Here is a 17,169-nt window from a genome sequence, read left to right as displayed (position 1 = left end):
CGTAAAGTAATGTGGATGTAAATTTGAAAACTTTTTTTTTTTTTTTAGTGTCAGCGCTCTGTCCAGACTAAAACTACATTTTTCTCCTCCCAACATGGAGCCTTTCCAAAACAGCCTCCACAGTGTGCAAATCTTGTGTAAAACAAAGACATATGGCAGCCCAATGAGGACTGGGGCTGTGTGCAACAGTGCCAGGAAAGTTTAGTCACCTCTAACTTTCTCTGTGATCATTCAATTGTAAATGCCAGTATAGGCAAATACACAGCTGAGCTGTTGGCATAAACCTGAATTCATGCATTGTGATTGTAAATTAGGGATTTTATCATTATAGAGCGGCAGCCTGGGAATGACTGCTGGTTTACATTACATTACCCACAATGCAACTGCACCACCAGCAGTCAGAGATTCATGTGTGTTATGCTAGTAGCGGCTAATGAAGTATCGAGCTGGGCTACAGAAGTCTGGTAAGATCACTTCTTTCCCTTTAACTTATAGTCACCAGTTAGAAAGTGCCGCCTGCATTAAACTGAACAGTTAGGAATATTTACTGTAGTTTATGACTTAGATCCTTGCCACAACTCTAGAGTGGGAGACCAAAGTCTATAAACCTCAAAGGGTCGGTTTCTGTAGTGGCTCATTTTAATTGACTGAGCTTACACACAAATCTTCCACTGACTTCATGTTCATGTTCATAGACCCAAGGTTACAGTACACAGTATGTAACCATCAATCCTGCTATTTCACCTCATCCTGTATCATCATGTAGCAGCCATTTCAAGAAATTTTAAAACTGCACACGCCAATCTGTAAACAGATTCAAACTTTCATCTGTTTTCAGTTACGGTGCTTAAATACAAAAGGCCGTGTCTGTGGTGGAATATTTTCTAAGAGCATTGTTCATGCACATGTACATGTGCACACATTTGTTCATCCTTTCTAAGAATGTCGTTAGTCATTACTGGCGTGTGTGTGTTTGTGTGTGTGTGTGTGTGTGTGTGTGTGTGTGTGTGTGTATAGGTGTGTATAGGTGTGTGTGTGTGTGTGTGTGTGTGTGTGTGTGTGTGTATGTGTGTATGTGTGTGTGTGTGTGTGCGTGTGTGTGTGTGTGTGTGTGTGTGTGTGTGTGTGTGAGTCAGGTGAGCAGGTGAACATTCTCTCCTCTCATTAGCAAACAATACTGAGCACAAAGCAGCTTCATCACACAATGGATACACAGCAGCTATTTTCAGCAACAATAGCCTCTAGAGAAAAAGTCAGTTCATCCACTGGGTAATTTGTTCCAACTTAGCAAGAGGAATAACAGACAGGTCAATTGCTCTTCTGAAATTTTCCCTGTAAAATAAGGCTAAAAAGAGCATGTGTGCATTTAAACTCCAAAGCATCCAAACTGGGTTTTTATTTTTGAGCTTTAAGGCAATGCAATTTTTCATGGCTGTTTAATGTCTAACTTGCTTTCCACTGAAAGACAGGAAAGGTGATGATAATGTAAGAATGGGAGGATGTTCTAGTTAATTACTGTCAAATGTCGAACTGACCTGAGAATTTTTATTTTCATTTACATAACTTACACACCATGGCCATATTAAACTGTGAGGGGACACAGGGGACCCTTCTGACACCCACTCACTTTTAGGTTCTCGGCTAAAAGCCCCGCTTTTAAATTGTATGTTGCTGCGCTGGTGAGAGCGTGTTGTTTCAGGTACCAGTGAGACAATGAAATAGGATCCTGGAAGTCCAGTTGGAGTAACAGATCTGTGAATTTTAAGGCTCATGCACAGATTTATAATACTATAAGACAGGATTTTACAACTCTGGAAGAGTATCATTATATCTTTTGAAATAGGAGAAATACATAAGTTAGTGTTTTATTTGACAAAATAAAAAAGTTACTGTTTCCAGTCTGAACACAGCTTTAAGCACAGCAGTTCATACATCGCAGTTCCAATTATTTGCTGAGACACCCAGAGACCAACCAGTAAGAGGGAATACTTCCTGCCCCGGGTTCCTGTTCGTTACTTAGTGGGGGAGAATTTAATTTAACACAAGGATAATATTAAACAAAATAATCCTACTCTTAAAACTAGATTTCTAGGCCTCTCTACAAGACAAGGCTTGCAAGATTGTGTAATAATGTGAGGCCTGTGTCATTTTCACACAAATCAAACCTGTGTCTTTTACAGCCTCTGGGCCTCTGGGCCTCTGGGCCTCTGGGGCTCTGTGGCTCTCGGGCTCTGAGGCTCCAGCTGAACCAGCTAAGGTTTCACTTCAACATCAGTATTTCAACTTGATTCACAAGGACAGTGTAAAATATCTTATGAACAGAGAACATTTTACTGATGTTCGAGCTTGCTGTACATTAAACCATTGCTATGCTAGAGTCATTAACACAGAACTTGTTTGGGCATTTAATGGGGCCGTGGAGGGCCGTGGCAAACATGTGGCCCTATTTTTGTGGCAGCGCAACAACCAAAGCAAGCATGGCTCTGACTGTTTGGTATTTTCCTGACATTAAAATTCGCTTTGCCCATCTGTGCGGTATTTTGGTGCCCAGCACTGAGTGCATGGTGCACAGATGGGAGGAGAGATGCAAACAGGTGGAAGGGCCATTGATATGAGGCAGCACAAAGCAAGTTGGTTGTGTTTTGGTTAGTGCTGGGATGTACGAGTGTGTACTGGGGCTGACCTCGAAATGTATAGAGTATTTCAAGTTTTCCAGTATTGAATGTAGTGCACCTTCCACATTAACATGATATCCAGGTAACAAGTCTAGTCTCCTGAGTCTACTGTCTAAATCTGGGGAATGAATGAATCCCGCAAACCCTGAAGCTCCAAAGCGGTCTCGCCATCATTCGTCAGTGTCCAGGCTGCAGTTCGGCATGTACAGGAAGCGCCGAGGGCTGAGTACGTACGAGAGCTGGAACCGAGTCGAGTCGAGTTTGCACAAGTTTGTAATACTGTGATATTGTAGGCCAAACTGGAATTTAGCATCACCCTGACTCCCTCAACAAAAAGCCAATTGGATTTCTCCATTGGCCTTTGGATTATTGCAGAAAATAAAATCTGTCACAAACAAAAGTTTATGATACTTATATGATTTGTTCAGCAAGATAATCTTCACAAAGGAACATCACTTTTATGATTTTTGAATCCTTAATACAATCACCAGAAGTAAAAAGCTAAAGCTATAAACGAACTACACCACAGTCACATGACTTCAACGTCACCACTACTAAACTTCCAACTTGTCATTTGGCTTAACGTGCCTACTTCTTTACAAAAGCCTTTCCTCTTAGAAAGTTAGTGGCAGTTTGGAAAAGTGCACGTATAAACACAACAAGGCTGTAAAGGCGGACTGGTGAGCAGCATTGGATTTTAAGTACAGCGCACTGACTTTAATCAAACTTCAAAATCAAAAAATACCAGTAGAAACTATAAGATCAATGTGACAGTTGAATTTTCTGATTGATATTCCATAGAGAAAAAAAAGCCCGTATGCCTGGAGATGTCCACAAAGCCTGTGTCCCCAGGACCCACAGCTTTGCACTTTAAACTCTGCAAAACACATGCGCCATTAAAACTCTCTACTCACTGTTTCATGTCCTGCATCTGACACTCCATGTTGTCCTGTTGTGTTCTGAGAAGCTGAACTTCGTACAGCAGTTTACTGAGGTCCTCCTGGCGAACTTTGGTCTCCTCACTCTTTACTATGGATACCTGCAGAGACAAAGTACAGCCTCATTCGGTGACTCATTCTGATAAGCACAGACAACCACACAATCCCCCTACTGTGTTTGTGAACAGAGAACTTTTAGGTTTGAGAGTGTTGGTCTGTTTAAGAAGAAATGTTTTACAGACATCATTGGTCCCCAGTGGATGAATGCTAATGACTTTATTGATCTCCTGACTATCTAAGAAGAGTTGAAGTAGTTGAAGAGTAACTGGACTTGGTTGTGAACCTTGAAGACGTTTCACGTCTCAGCATCTTGGATTAGAGTCCAAGTTGGATGGATTGTCATGAAATTTCATACATACATTCACCCCATCAGAATGAACTGTGATAACTTTGATAATCTCTTCACGTTTCATCTAGCACCATTATCAGGTCAAATTTGTTTAGATCAAATACCTACCCATCAGCATCAGGTGCAATTTGTGTTTAGTGCCTAATTAGCAAGTGTTGGCATGCTAACACGCTAAGCTACGCTGGTGAAAATGGTAATTGCTTACAATAACATGCCAATGTTTTAGGAGGTATTATAATGCTACCCTAGCATTGTCATTGTGAGCAAGTAAGCATGCTGACATTAGCATTTAGCTCAGAGCAAAGCTGTAGTTTACAGAGAGTTGAAGTCATGATGAAGTCATGCCTCCGCTCCACTAGTTTCTGAAACTCAGTGCAGTCACTCATTCAGCATTTCTTTTAACTGTCGCTCTGGAGAAAATGAAGGATGTTCCTGGGGTTTACTGTCCGTATTCTTAGACAAATCTCCATCCACTTCAGCAGCAGTAGTAGTAGTAAAACCTTAGTGACTTTAACAAAGTTCAACAACAATTGTCTAAAGCCGACACCTCCCATGGAAAGTTACTAGCGTGAGTCCATCATAACTTAGTTTTGTCCATATCCATAAAATTCACCAACACTCTCTTCTAAAGTATTTTTAATTTTATTTTTTAGTTCTAATCTTAAGGCTGAATTTTTTTATGTTTTTATTTTTTATTTGGATCTTATTATTTAGTTAAAACTGTTGATGGGATTTTGAATGAGGTTTTCTTTCTTTTGCAACTTCTTTTCTTTCAGCTCTCTATAAGTACAGACTCACAGAGCCACTAACATGGTTGTAGCTTCTTAGTCTTGTTACTTAGAGGGTCTAAGAATAGACAGTGTTATGTACACTGAAGATTGTAAACCCCTATGTTTATTTGGATTTGAATTCGTGATTGGGGACTATAAAAATGAAACTGACCCTGGCTTAGACATTTTAACCTTTAATGGCTTTGTCTCTTTATCCTAGGAAAGTAGATGGCTTCATTTGTCTTGAGACAGTGTGTGTGTGTGTGTGTGTGTCCATACCTTTCTCTTGATGTGTTCCAGCATGTGTTCGTGACCCTGGAGGAAGTACAGATGTTGGAACTCTGTGTCATCTCTCTCAGGCTTCACCAGACCGCTCTGCTCAATGTTCACCACCTTACGGAAACCGTCTAGACACACACATATACAAGCACACATTCACAGTAAATACTGTAACTGAGAAGAGAAGAGAAGAGAAGAGAAGAGAAGAGAAGAGAAGAGTGTACTCACACATGTTGAGCTGTCGAACGAAGCTTGCCATGTTATTGTGTTTAAAGTACTTTGGCAGAACTTCCTTGGCAAAGCGTCCCTGGTCAAACACATGAAAACTAGTCCCAGTCTGAAATAACAAAACATATGTCAGTTAGTTCTCTGATCTTATTTAGTGTAGATAAGTCAAAATCAGTCCGTCAGTGCTGCATGTAAACAAATGATCTTTCTTAGATATGATGGATTTTACATTTACAGTGAACATAGTAACGTCTCTTGTCTGCTTCCTTCTTATTTCAGAGGCTTAGTAAATATCAATCCTGGTCTGAAACACAGGCAAACTACTGCGCAGTGTGACAGACAACACAAACTTTTCTGTGACTGATGTTATAAACACTGGTCCATATAATCAGTCTGGATATCAACCAAACATCAAAGGAACCACTGTTCTTTACCTGTTTTCATTACAGCACAGAAAAACGAAAAGGAGGAAAGTTTCATGTTGTGTGGAAACTGAGTCTGATACTTTTATCATAGAGATGCTGCAGAAAACTGTTACTGTGTAAAACCCGCCTTTAAAAGACACTGAAGAAGCGCCGGCTCACTAAAGAGAAGCAGCTCTGTCAGACTTCTTCAAACAAATGAGAGGGTTGAGAGCAAATAGCAAAAGTTCAAAAAGGTCAAAATGAAGAAACTCATGTGAAGTCACACAACTACGCTCTGAGTTCAAATGTTGTATTCACCACTTCATTGCATTATTCGAGCATGCTCAACCACTAGTAACATTTCTGAGAGCATCTGGAGGCTGCTGGTTGACACAGTCTGGAAGAGCAGAAGTGAAGAAAGAGACCTGCACTTTAACTCAACTTGTCTCAGTATTGAGTGTGAGTCCACTTGTTCATTTAAATATCATATGCTTTCACACACCTCGATAAGCCCTTATTTTGGTTTTAAAAACTCATATGTGCTCCTGTAGCTGGGTTACACCAGGTTTACGATCACTTGTATCTGTCTTTATCTGAAGCAGTGAAAACTAAATGTGAGTGGATAAACAAAATACGACAATTCAACTATGATTATTAAGGTGACAGTTAAAGTGAAAGTCAGATCCTGTTAAGAGACAGAACCATGTGGACATTTTAACCACATGAACAGGGACATACATTAATCAGGTCAATGTTATTTTATGTAAACATCAAATCCCAATTATGATGTTGCTACAGCCCATGAATAACGTGGGATACTAATGTAAACATAAAAGGAAATATTGGACTTTTGAACCTAAAGCAGAATTAGTTTTTAGACTTTTTTTATTTTGATTATAGATTATTCTACATGAGCTGTTTGGAGGTATTTTGTGTTCATTTTTGCACTTTCATGGAATCTGAAGACACACAAACCTCTCTGATGTTTTACTAGTATGAATAAAACTTTTTATTTCATGCCATGACCAGACGCAGAGTTCGCCAGTAATAATACGCTACGTCACTGTCATCAACATGACTCGACACCTGCTACTAGATGGAGCCTATATATGAAATAATGTTACCTGAATGATGAAATGAGTTTTGTGAGGAGGTAACTTATTTTCCCCACAGTTCAAGATCTATTCACCAGCAGCCAATCAAACTCTCTCTCTCTGTCTCTCTCTCTCTCTCTCTCTCATTGTCAGTGATGAGTCATGCTCTCTCCCAGTCTTAGTAAGCAACTGCAGTCGCTTTGTTTTGCTCTGAAAAACAGCTCTGTGTTGTAAATACTTTACACATTACTTATATCTAAAATGGATTACCATGTGCCACTTACGGCACAGGTGTGACATTTATAAAGTTTAGACAATTTGTAATAAGATGTTGTTTTTACCTTGTATGTAGTGACGCTCACTTGTCTACTAATAGTCTGACAATGCAACAGCTGATGCTGCACACTCTAGATGTCATGGGATTGGACAGCATCTGTTTTGTGTGTTTGTCTCCTTTCAAAGAAGAACAGAGAGACGGTCCCCTTACAGTTTATACTGAAGCCTCATCTTTGTGTCACACATGGCAACATATGGGCTCTGTTTTCTATTATCTCAACAACGCTATCAAACTTCATTTAGAAAATCTTTTAATTTTGCAAAGTGATCAAATCTTCATTCTGCAGGTGCTTTTGTTACTGTCGGCACAGAATTTACCAAGAAGATGTGTCACAGTGATACCTGAATTTTACAATTAGCCACTTATCCTGGGTCAAAGGTCAAACAATAACAGAATTTATATTCATGCTCATCAGAGTGTGTTCTTAACACTAAAGAAAGCATGTTAATTTGGCAGAGGATACGCATCACTCTCTCTCAAACGTAGGTTCAATATGAAAAAACAAAGATGTAGGTTTGTGTAGGCCGACATATTCTGATGGCTTATCACTTATTTGCAAAATTACACTATGAAATGGCTAATAAATTGTTAAATAAACAACAATATAACCTTTTATAAAATCTATGAACCTTTCACAAGTACACTTTGTTGTCAGATATGCTTAATACAGGTACAACCAGTTCAGGTTTTATATAATCCCAATTTAAGACCTCACGCTACCAGGAATTCTCCATCGGAGCAGCAAGACCAACTTTATTAACTGTGTCAGATTTGTGATATAGAGAGGTTTATGTTTTCAGTTTAATTCCAAATGATATATTAGTCTGTTTTCACTTTTATGTAACGTGAAGCAGGTTGTATTTTTTGTATCAACATTTAGCTAGAAACTGAGAAACAGAGGTTACAGTGTTATGTACAGTATGTTCTGACTCACAGCGCTCCAGCAGATGAGGTGGTTCGTGTCTGGATCCTCCACCAGCGTCCACAGCTTGGTGAGGAAGGCCGGAACATTGCTGGCGTAGCTGCCATCTACACCCATGGCACCTGGAGACTCCTGCATACTGACACCTGTCCACTGCCAAGACCGTTTACAACAGGAAACCTAATGTGTGTGTGTGTGTGTGTGTGTATGTGTGTGTGTGCGTGTGTTTGTCTGTGTGTGTACGTGTGTGTGTGTGTGTGTGTGTGTGTGTATGTATGTATGTGCAGACTCTCAGACTAGTCCATGTTTAAGAAACTCCACTGCTGATGATCTGTTACTGATAATCCCAGGTTTGTCTCAGTCTCTTCAATGCCATCTCAGTTGGTCAAACAGTCTCTGTGCGTCCTTGATAACACAATCTCACCTTGTCTCTGATTCCTTGTTTTTTCTTTGCTGTTCCTCTTCCCTTGACTTTTCTGTTTAATATATCCTCCTCTTATCTATAGTTGTGGCTCCTTTAGTTTATTTTTCTCTTTTGCTCTCTGCCCCTCTCTGTCCTCACTGCCACACCAGTCATCCAACTGAATGTCATCACAGAAGGTGCATGTCAGCACACACACACACACACACCCACAAACACACAAACACACAAACACACACACCATTCAAGCCCAACCCTGCTGCCCGCCCCCCCACCACCACCCCTTGCCCCCCGGCCTCCCACTGACAATCAAGAGACTGCCCAGTAAAACAATATAGCATCCACACAAAAGCTTCAATAATACACCACTGTCCAAACATCAAAAGGCTGCTGGTTAAATTGAACAGTGCAGAGTTCAGTGTGCTTGTATGTCAGGTACAAAAGACAGGTCCCTTATCACTTCTGAGAATAATCACTGGTGTCTTGAAGTGGACATACTGTACTATTTGTGCATCAACATTAAACATATCAATTATTTGATTCAATCACATACACAGTGTCTCACAATGTACAGTAGGTTTATGGTATTGTGGTGTGGTGTTGTGTAGGGTCTCACTAGAGAGCAGACGTAACAGGCAAAGCAAATCCACCACTGTGGATCTTCATAGATCATAGATAGATCCAGATCCATTCATAGATCCAGAGATTTAATCCTGCTGAATTTTAATAACCTTTCCTTTAGTGCCACCATCAGGTCAAAATTTCCACTGGTACACAAGAAATATTAAAATCTAACAGATTCCCAAATAATGTATTAGGACATTCATCCCACCCAAATGATGATTATTTTCCATTTAGGGCAATCCATCCTTTTCTTCCTGTGGTGCCCTCAGGCCCTAATGTCACATGTGCAGTAGACACAACGAATTTAACAATAATCTCAAATAAAAGTTTAATCAAATTTCACAGCCCAATTCTATACAAAACACCAGTCATTGATAGGGTGACCAGCTAATAACAACACAGATCACTGTGTGTTTGCTAACTACTATTAAGGGTAGTGTCATAGTTCATTGATTTTGTGTACCCATGTGCAGAAACACACTCAAGCCGGTAGGTGCAGTGAAAGTACTTTACTTGAAAGAAAAACAGGGTTACAGATGGCTGAGGGGAGTAACTGGATGTTAGTATTCATCTCTGTCACTCTCCGCTGTCTCTGTTGTGTGTCTGCCGACCATCTTGCTGTGTTTCCCTGAGTTGGATCTTCATGGAGTAAGGTTTAGGGGTTAGAGTGACGCCATAGACTGGAGTGAAGTCCGGCTCTCCTGCGTCCTCAGGCCAGATGAACTTAAACCTCCTCAGCAGAGTCACCATGACGAGAAAGAGCTCCATACGAGCCAGACCCTCTCCGAGACACATACGAGGACCTGAGACGTAAAAAAAAAAAAATATATATATATATATATATATATATGTCCTCTACAACAGTATCTGTGTATTCTGCTGCAGGTGTGCGCTGCTGTTTGTTTTCTCTGCTTGCATACCTGCAGAGAAAGGCATGAAAGCCTCGGGTTTAACAAACTCTCCCTGGTCATTGAGGAAGTTCTCAGGGTTGAATTCATGGGGGAATTTCCATTGTCCCTCTTCATTCAGCACTGAGGTCATGTTAGGGATTATCAAAGTACCCTGAGGAGAAAATGAAGCAGAAGAAGAATGGCTACAGAGGACAACAGAAAACATTCGTAAAATGTTAAGATTTCCTCAAGAAAAGGTGATATACCGACCCGCACTTCAACTAGCTTCCCTGCAATGAGCAGCAGGGTTTACAAAGCGGATATTTTGGCCTGACTTTCAGATGTTTGGGGCTCATGTCTGTCCATCTTTGGTTTTAGAGGCATTTATTACACTAGTTGGAAAGCTTTTATTGCACTTAGGTGACAAATTGTCACCTAATGTCTATGTCAATCTGTCTCTCCACTGCTGTGCTCCGAGAGACGCAACCAAAACGCAGGGGAGATTATCGCACTGAGCTGAAAGGAAATGATAATTAATCAGCTAAATAACATAAATGTTGTTTTGGGGGTTTTTTTTGTTTGTTTTTTTTAATTTATTTTTCCTTTGGTTTCTTGAGGGGGAGGGGGTCCCATTGGGGTCATTACCTTACCTTGCCTCCACTTCCAACACTGGTACAAACTGCTTTCCTACCTAAGTTCATCACAGTAAGGTGTCTTTCCACTTCACTGTCTCTGTTGCCAGAATCTGTTTAACGATATGCCACTTACCTTGGGAATGGAATATCCCATGAGCTCTGTGTCTTTAGTTGTTGAGTGGAAGACACTGAGAGGAACTGTGTTGGCTACCCTCTGCACCTCATGGATCACAGCCTGGATGAACAGATCAATCTGACTTGAGACTGAATAAAAGGCCACAGGCGAGCAAACCAAGAAACATGTAATATAGATATCTGTCAGCCATATTCTTAGAACCAGGTAAAAGTACCATAATAACTTGTGTTAAAATAGATGTTAAAAAAATCAACTGAGCATTTTTTATTTGGCAAGTCAATATAATAATGCAATAATATAAATATACCACCCAGATGCATGTGTCAAATTGAAGTGGTTATTATGAGATTATCTGATAGTGTACCTGCATGTAAGGCATGTTATGTCTGTCATCAAAACTGGCCTGTTGCTTTCCTCCAAGTACCTCGTCTATCTCCTGCTGACAAAGCTCTGAGAAATGCAGAAGGGGGTGGGGTGGAGGATAATGGTAAAAATATTGATATCGTAAGGGAGCTGACCGAGCAGAAAATGCTCCCTCGTGACAATGGTTTTTCCTGCTCGAGGATGTCTTCTGTGAGGGAGACCTGTGTTGGAAAGCCAAAGCCACATTGGTCATTGTCTAATCTTAGATTCCAAAGGATGTGGTCTGAAGTTGTGCCTGAACTGTTGGCACAACTTACACGGTCCTTGTATAATTGGCATTAGAGCTGTGTCCGTATTCTTGGCAAAAACATACAAAGAATCTCTGGCCATAAAAAAAATTGTACAAAAAGTACAGAAATGACGGAAAAGAAAAGTCCAACCTCATATCTACACATGCAGACATACCTTGTATTTGTGGGTAGGCCATAAGGTAGAGGAAACCAGTAAGAAGGGTGTTGGAGGTAGTGTCAGTCCCAGCAAAGTGAATATCTAGAGCGTACATAGTGAGTTCTTGCTCAGAAAATGAAGAACCACTGACACTCTGAAAGGGGAAAATTATTGTTTTAAGACCAACAAACATTAAATGCAAATGACTTGACTTATACACACAGAAAGTGTAGGGGATGAGAAGAGTCAGCTCACACATGTACTAAAAGTTGTCACTTTTTCAAAGACTCTTTGAACATATTCGAAATAACACATAATTAGTTAAAATTAAATACAGCAACACGCCTGAGTCTGAGATAGTGTGCAAATTCTTTTTACTCCCTATTCACTCATGTACTTACCTTATCCAGTTCATCTAGATAGCAGTCAAGAAAGTCCCGTGGCTCTCCGGGAACTCTGGTCTTCTTGTGCTCAGTCAGCACAGAAACCGCAAGCTTCTGACAAGTCTGAGGAAAAACATGAGTAACATACGTTCACTGATAATGTGCTTACAATATGTACTATTGGTTGTTACAGTTTATGTGTGTGTGTGGTTAGAGAAAAAACTTCATTTTACCATTAATGTTCATTTCCTTCTTAGCTCAGACTTTTTTTTCACAATTTACTATAAATATTTACAATAAATCTCAAGGTGCGGTTAACTTACCTCAACGTTTTTGAAGGCCTTCATGAAGGGCAGTGGTAAGTTACGAATAATGGGAAAAGAGTCATACAGCTGTAAAGAAAGATTTAAATCATTTGTCTATTTAACTCTTTACATGAATTGCTCTGAACAGATGGAATTGGAGGATATAAAAAATACAAAGTATATATTATAAACAAAGTAGGATCCATACTAAAATCCACAATACTACTATCCACGAGCTAAAAATAGGCAAGACGCCCAAGGCCAAGAACACATTGGATGCGTAGTGGCTGCAGAACGTCTTGGTTTTCGTTTCCCGCTGTGGATAGCAGAGTGCGCAGACTCACCATAGCCCATGGTCCATTGGCTAACTTGGCGTTTTCAGTGAAGCACTGAACAATCACTCTGATGAACTCATGGTCGTACTCGTAGCGTCTACCAAACAGAACCTGGCATATGATGTTGGAGGCCATATTGTGAAACATCATTTGAGGACTGAGGGGTTTGCCTGTAAAAGTCATAATGTAAACTTCAGCATGCCACATCATTGTACGAAAATACAGAAGAACTTTACAGAAATAGCACAACGAGAAACTCAACCCGGTAACACAGACGTCAAAGAATAGAAATTAGTAGGGAGGTAAAAGTCAATAAAGCACAGTGGAGGTCTCTTTCAAACATACGTGATCAAAATCCAACTTGTAATGTTTGTGTCACTGTTAGTGTGATAGATGAAAGCCTATCAGAAGAGGAGCGAATGGACCCACAGATCACATACCAATGCTCTGTTCCAGTGTGTTCATGGTGTATTGTAGCTCTCCATGAATCCTCTCCTCCATGGTATTCTTCCCCAGACCAAAATTCCTCAAGGTCATCAGAGCAAAGCGACGATGCTCCTTCCAACTAGGGCCGTAGTCTGCCAGGATCACTCCTACAACAGATACAGAGCTCAGGGGTCATCTAATATAACAACCTATCGCTGGCCATTGTAACCATTGCTGTTCTATTCCAGAGCTCATCTGATTTCTAGCCTGTTTTATTATTTACTCTGCACAGTGCTTTAGTGTGTTTTCTTTATTTACTTTCAAATCTGAGTGGATTCAAAACAAAGAAATTCAAATCAGTGAGCTTTATTCGTAGATATTTAAAATATACAACAAAATAAAGTCATGTGTCAACCTAAACAGACACTCACTGCAGTGAAAATAAAGAATACTGTGCTCCTGTATCGTTAGGATGGTGGATGATGGTATCAGTGTATGCTCAGTATTTCTTTAAGTTTTGAGTGCACACTGAACAACTTCCCATAGGACTGAGAATGAACATTGGGGCATAGTTCACTGGGGAAAGTTCATCCTTATTATATAAAGATTGATAACTTAACTGTGTGGGTGGACCTTTTGTTGGCAAACTGAACAGCAACTGTACAAAAAGACTTCAACTCTTGCCTTTGTTTATTCTCTTTTTGATTTCTAACAAGGTGCTTGTTTGTCCCTTTTCAGGATTTTTGCAGCATGTTGCAGCATGTGTCCTTGCCAGTGTGTAAAACCTATGTGATAGTTATTCACTGAGAATAAGAGTGTGGCTTAAGAAAACTCAAGCCACACTTTGACCATACTTTTTTATCAAGATACATACATAGTTGCTAGTACTGGTTACTGTTTGATCCCTGCATACAATGCATGCATAGAAAGACACATATTATTTTTTTTGTTTCATGGATTGGGTAAATTGGGTCACACATTCTCAGTCCTATAACATCTCTTTTCTACCTTTCCTCCGGGTGACATCATTAACAAACAGATCTTGGGGTCGTCCTGCAAAATCAATAGCCTTGGTCACCATAGCCTCCTTTATTGCCTTTGTCCCACTGATGATCACAGCTGGTTTGGGACCGAGGAACAGAGTGTAGACATTTCCATAAGTCTTCCTCAGCTGGGAACAAACAAGATAACATGTATAGTATATCACATAACTTAAGATGGATCCTTCTTTTTAAAGGGGCAATTTGCTGAAATCACAAAAACATGCACTTAAGTGAGAACACAATAACAATAACGATGCTAAAAACAGTACGTAAAAACTAAATGTAACAGGTAAAACTAGCAAATGACAAATAGTATGACAACTACACAGTGATATTATTGCACATACATAAAATGCATGTTTGGAACTATTGTGTCCGGCCTCCAGGAGTCTATTCTGTATGTCCTGAAGGAAACAGCTCTAACTCTTTGCTTAAGGAGTAGCATGATTTCTGTAACTTCTGCCACTCCCGACACTTACAGCTTGTGTAAGTGCAACTGGTGAGACTTCAGCCACCACTTCTTGACTTCTGGACATTTGTTTGTATTGCTTAAAGGATCAAAAATTAAAAATTTTAAATGTTTCTGTAAAAGGATGTTGCTGTTTTTAAAGCATTGAGCAACACAAAACTTATAAGTCATCCATTGCACTGGGTTTAAGTTGGACAATACCCAACATGTATAGCTTGTGCACAGGCATTCAACTCTGTACAGACAACAATGTTATGCAACCACATGAACCACAGCCCACAGGTTTCATTAGTACAGTGGTACACTCAAATCACTATCAAGAAAAGCACAGCAGTGACCAAGTTTAAGTTTAAATATTAAACCATTTAAGTATATAAATAAAAGTATCTTTTTAGTACTTAGAATAGTAATTAGTGCCATAACAGGCATTTAAAGAGCAACATCATTCATTTCAGCATTTTTCTTACCCTCTCAAAGTCCTTCAGGGGGTTCTCTAGGCTCAGCTGCAAAATGCTCCCCAGTATGGGGAGGGCAGTGGGTCCTGGTGGAAAGTTCTTAGGCCTCCGAGACTTGAGTTGCATGATAATGAACCAAATGCAGAGCCATAGTAAAATGATTGAAACAAACATGGTGGAAGGGATTGGACTGAACTGAAGATTTAAGCTGTTTGACTTGCTATTGAACTCCAGCACAGCTGTTAGCCCTGCCTCTTTCGGGTGTGCACTTTGCTTCGTTGTACCGGAGTTGAAAGAACTGTTTTATGACCAGCGTAGCTATTACATAATTTGTTCACTTAGGGGATACTGCAGCTCCACTGCTGAGAAAACTCTTACCCCTATGAGGGGCCTCAAAGCATCACATTTGAGCTGACTGCTGATGAGGAGAACACATTCAGTGTTTGTGTATCTCCATCATGTGTCTCTATGGTAAGGTAATAAACCATGTGTTAAATATATGTTATATATATATATTTATATATATTTTCATCAATGTGTTCAGTCGCAATATTTTGCATTCCCCTTCTTGTATAGGAACAGTTTGTGTGTTCATCCAATCCAGCCATAAGATACTATTGGGGAATGCTCTGCAGGAGGAGAGATGTTGTGACATTTTCCATTACGTGTTTATTGCTCATCATTTATGGATGTATATTGCCAACAAAACATTTGAAAAAGCACAAAACAAAAATTCTGAGGGCTACTACGTCTGCAAGTCAACATTTGAAGGCACACAGACACGGATTCGTCACAATAGAATAGGATTCCAGCATGAGATCCCGATCATGTACACGCTTGTTTTGAAATCTGCTCTATCAATCTTCATTTGTCATTTGTCAGGTCATTTCTCATTTGGCAAGCTGCAAACAAACACTCCCACATCCACATGTCCGGGTCATGTCTTTTTCACAGCCTGCATAAGGAAAAAGTCAGCTTTTGAATGATTTGACTTTCTTGATTTATAAACTCTATGTCAACTATGCTTCTCTACTGCAGCCGCACAAGGGTTGTAATGATGGAAAAATGGATCTGCAAGTCTCTATCTCAAAAACAATCTTGAATCAAACACTATCTATATGGTCATGCTGGTTTCAGATAAAGAATTTAATGTATTTTGCAAAATGTTCAACTTTGACTTTAAAAGATGTGCTTTAAAATATAGCTGTACTTTTAGCTAATCTTTTTCTCTGAGACACAATTATATCATAAATCTTCCTGGATCTTCCTGGAAATGTTGATTTTTGCTCTCACTGGAAAGTTTACTACATGTCTACACAACTGATTGGTTAAAGCAGCACATCAGCAGCAGCTTTAGTCATCCATCACAGGATTTTTTTTTTCATGCAAAGTACTGCTGTGTAGGTCACCAGCATTGTGGCAGGACTTAAAGCACAATGCACAACCACTGGAGTTGTAAAATTTTCGGTTTAAAATTTGGGTTTCAGTTATGTGTAAATGTGTAAAGCTCTAATAAGCCTGAGGAGACTGTATTGATTAAACTGAAGCAAATCTGTTCTGTCAGATCCGTGTGAAAAACATGGCTGAACGTTTCCATTTTTGTACAGATTGCGGATTTTGCCTTCCATCACTTACATTGAAAATGTATTAGGAAGCACTTTTTTTAATGGCCAATATGAACCGGAGGTATGGTTACAGCAAGAAGTCCCCTTTTCAATGTTGACATAGGTTGAAAAAACTGTGAACCTATCCTTTAATATATAGCTGAGTGAAGCTCCCTGATGCACTGCAGGCGCCATCTTGTGCTTATTTTTACTAATGGCTTGAAAGTACGTAAATACTGTGGACATCTTGCTTTGATTTAAACATGCTTTCATCAACTGAAATACTTATGTAGCTGGATATACGCAAAGGCCGCACAGTACACCTGCTTTTTCTTACTACATGCTTTTTCAGTGTAATATCAGCATGAGCAAAACAACGTGGTCAATGTGCGAAATTGAGTACGCACATTGACCATACACAGTTCAGGCATATACTGGGGTCTGACCTAGTCTTATTACACAAAAGCAGGAGCTTGAAAACATTTTGAATTGACTAATCTGTGTTTAAAGATGAATTAAACAGATCTTACTGCTGAGTGACCATCATGTAATTCATTCCATTAAGCCTGTAGTGATG

At 39.7% G+C, this 17,169-nt stretch overlaps 2 protein-coding genes across 2 annotated transcripts in view; both read right to left on the bottom strand.

Moving 5' to 3' along the window:
• Positions 1 to 8,194, bottom strand: part of hsf4 (heat shock transcription factor 4) — a 26,191-nt gene extending 17,997 nt beyond the window's left edge. Inside the window, exons 1-4 of the mRNA XM_056386437.1 lie at positions 8,069 to 8,194; positions 5,300 to 5,408; positions 5,072 to 5,199; positions 3,590 to 3,714 (exon numbers count right to left, since the gene is read on the bottom strand). Of these exons, the coding sequence (XP_056242412.1) occupies positions 3,590 to 3,714; positions 5,072 to 5,199; positions 5,300 to 5,408; positions 8,069 to 8,194 (488 nt within the window). The remainder of the gene's footprint in view (positions 1 to 3,589; positions 3,715 to 5,071; positions 5,200 to 5,299; positions 5,409 to 8,068) is intronic.
• A 1,401-nt stretch (positions 8,195 to 9,595) lies between these two features.
• On the bottom strand, positions 9,596 to 15,201 carry LOC130176891 (cytochrome P450 2F2-like). Its single transcript, XM_056388294.1, has 11 exons — positions 15,001 to 15,201; positions 14,030 to 14,192; positions 13,036 to 13,188; positions 12,605 to 12,765; positions 12,279 to 12,347; positions 11,974 to 12,078; positions 11,591 to 11,726; positions 11,127 to 11,212; positions 10,760 to 10,861; positions 10,022 to 10,163; positions 9,596 to 9,904 (listed from the first exon to the last, which is right to left on the bottom strand). The coding sequence occupies exons 1-11, from the start codon at positions 15,160 to 15,162 to the stop codon at positions 9,678 to 9,680; spliced, it is 1,506 nt and encodes a 501-aa protein (XP_056244269.1). The 5' UTR covers positions 15,163 to 15,201; the 3' UTR covers positions 9,596 to 9,677.
• Positions 15,202 to 17,169: the final 1,968 nt, after the last annotated feature.

This window comes from Seriola aureovittata, chromosome 10 (genome assembly GCF_021018895.1).
Source record: "Seriola aureovittata isolate HTS-2021-v1 ecotype China chromosome 10, ASM2101889v1, whole genome shotgun sequence".
NCBI classification, from domain to species: Eukaryota; Metazoa; Chordata; class Actinopteri; order Carangiformes; family Carangidae; genus Seriola; species Seriola aureovittata.
Note: the sequence above shows the minus strand (reverse complement) of the source record. Positions and strands in the feature narration are given on the sequence as shown.